Genomic DNA, 1,714 nt, shown 5'->3' on the forward strand with positions numbered 1-1,714 from the left:
TTAACTTAGCATGAGTACTTAGCATAGTAGGTCTTAACATAATAGTCATTACATCATAGATAAAACCAAGTAGTTCTTAAACCATAGCAATACCTCCCTCCCTCATACCATTCTGAAAGCACATGAAACTTTCCCAAAATATACACCTAACATGCATGACATTCCAAGGCCAGCTATATATATAGGCCTACTAATTACTTAACCCACAAACCAACCACTTCACTCATTCATAATTGCCTTGATCCTCTCCAGCTTAGCTTTGCTGTCATGCCCAGCATTGAGCAGATCAGCAATAAGATACTCTAACTTCTTCTTCTCTTGCTTAAGTAGGTCCCTGTCCCCCTCCACTTCCTTCATGGCCTTCCTCATGTTCTGAATGATCTCTGCTTGGCTTTGAAGAATGCACCTTTGCTCCTTGGCAAGCTTCAGCTTTTCCATACTTAACTCAATCTTTGCCTGATCCTCAAGTTGTTTCTTCTTCTCAGCTAGTTCATTGATTGCCTGACTGGTATAGTCCATGTCATGAGACATCTTGCCATCTTGGTAGTCAAATAGGTTGGATACATCTTCCACCAACTGGTTGTAGTTGTTTGACAGGAAATCAATTTCCTTCTGTAGCTTGGCCACCTCTTTCTCATGGGCTTGTTTGTCATTCACCCTGCCCAAGTTCTGCTCATGATACATGTCCCAAATCCTGGTTAGGCACCTTTGTAGAATCTCTGGCCAAGGACCATCCACCCACTCCACAACCCCACAGTTCACACCTTCATCCTACAGAAGCAATTATTTATAATTAAGCACAAAGCACTTAGTAACAAACTTAGTACAGAAACCAAAAGTCATAAAGTCATTTCATTTAACTGAAACCCTTTTTTACATCAATATGCACCTGACTTAGCATCAGAGATAAATTCAGTTAACAGCTACATTTAGCAACAGAGATAAATTCAGTTAACAACTACATTTAGCAGTAGATATAAATTCATTTAACTCTGTTCTTTTTCAGTTAACACCTACACTGTTCTTTTTCAGTTAACACCTACTCTGTTCTTTTTCAGTTAACAACTATATTCTCAGGTTCATAATACACTAAAGATATCTGCTTGTAGGTGTTATCAGGTTCAGTCATGTATTGAATTCAGTTAACTAAAGATCTACTTTCATATATAGCTTCCACATGCTGCAGCACACATCTCTGCACCACATGCTGCACCACACATCTCACATCTCCAGCAGCAAAACACATCACACATCTCCACCAGCAAAACAAGTTAGCGTTCAAGATTTAATACCTGCTGCATAGGACAACCCAGGAAACGCCTGCCAGTCAAAGAACCTTCAAAAGCCACCATCTTCTTCGGCCTCTGATGATGCATCATGCACGTCGGCTCCGATTCAGTGTAAGAACCACAGAAAGATGGTTCCACCACAGTGTCAGGGGTTTCCTGCAAAAGAAACTTCGAATCAAACCAAAAGCAAATTGGAATCTCCAATTTGGATGAACTAACCCTAACCCTAACTCTGTTCCACCATTATGCACTTACAAATAGCTGCTGATCCAATGAAACCATGTTGATGTCCTCGTCCGAGCTGTCCTCGTCATACCAGGATGGCATCCTCACCTTCGACCGGCAGCAATGGCCGCGGCGGCGACGGCGATAGGCTGACCTAGGTCAGAGGACCAGGGAGAGGGAGAGGGAGAGGATGGAGTGAG

The 1,714-nt window shown here is 42.2% G+C and overlaps 1 protein-coding gene across 1 annotated transcript; it reads right to left on the reverse strand.

Moving 5' to 3' along the window:
- Nucleotides 1-1,384, reverse strand: LOC123152144 (uncharacterized). Its single transcript, XM_044571768.1, has 2 exons — nt 1,293-1,384; nt 1-771 (listed from the first exon to the last, which is right to left on the reverse strand). Exons 1-2 carry the CDS (start codon nt 1,377-1,379, stop codon nt 220-222), a joined length of 639 nt encoding a protein of 212 aa, XP_044427703.1. The 5' UTR covers nt 1,380-1,384; the 3' UTR covers nt 1-219.
- Between the last annotated feature and the right edge of the window lie 330 nt (nt 1,385-1,714).

The sequence above is a fragment of the Triticum aestivum genome, chromosome 7A (assembly GCF_018294505.1).
Source record: "Triticum aestivum cultivar Chinese Spring chromosome 7A, IWGSC CS RefSeq v2.1, whole genome shotgun sequence".
In the NCBI taxonomy this organism is placed as follows: domain Eukaryota; kingdom Viridiplantae; phylum Streptophyta; class Magnoliopsida; order Poales; family Poaceae; genus Triticum; species Triticum aestivum.

Coding starts and splice junctions, on each gene's coding strand:
- LOC123152144 (XM_044571768.1), bottom strand. CDS start 1,379: ATGATGCATCATCAGAGGCCGAAGAAGATGGTGGCTTTTGAAGGTTCT. Junction 772..1,292: donor TGGGTTGTCCTATGCAGCAG/GTATTAAATCTT, acceptor TTGCTTCTGTAG/GATGAAGGTGTGAACTGTGG.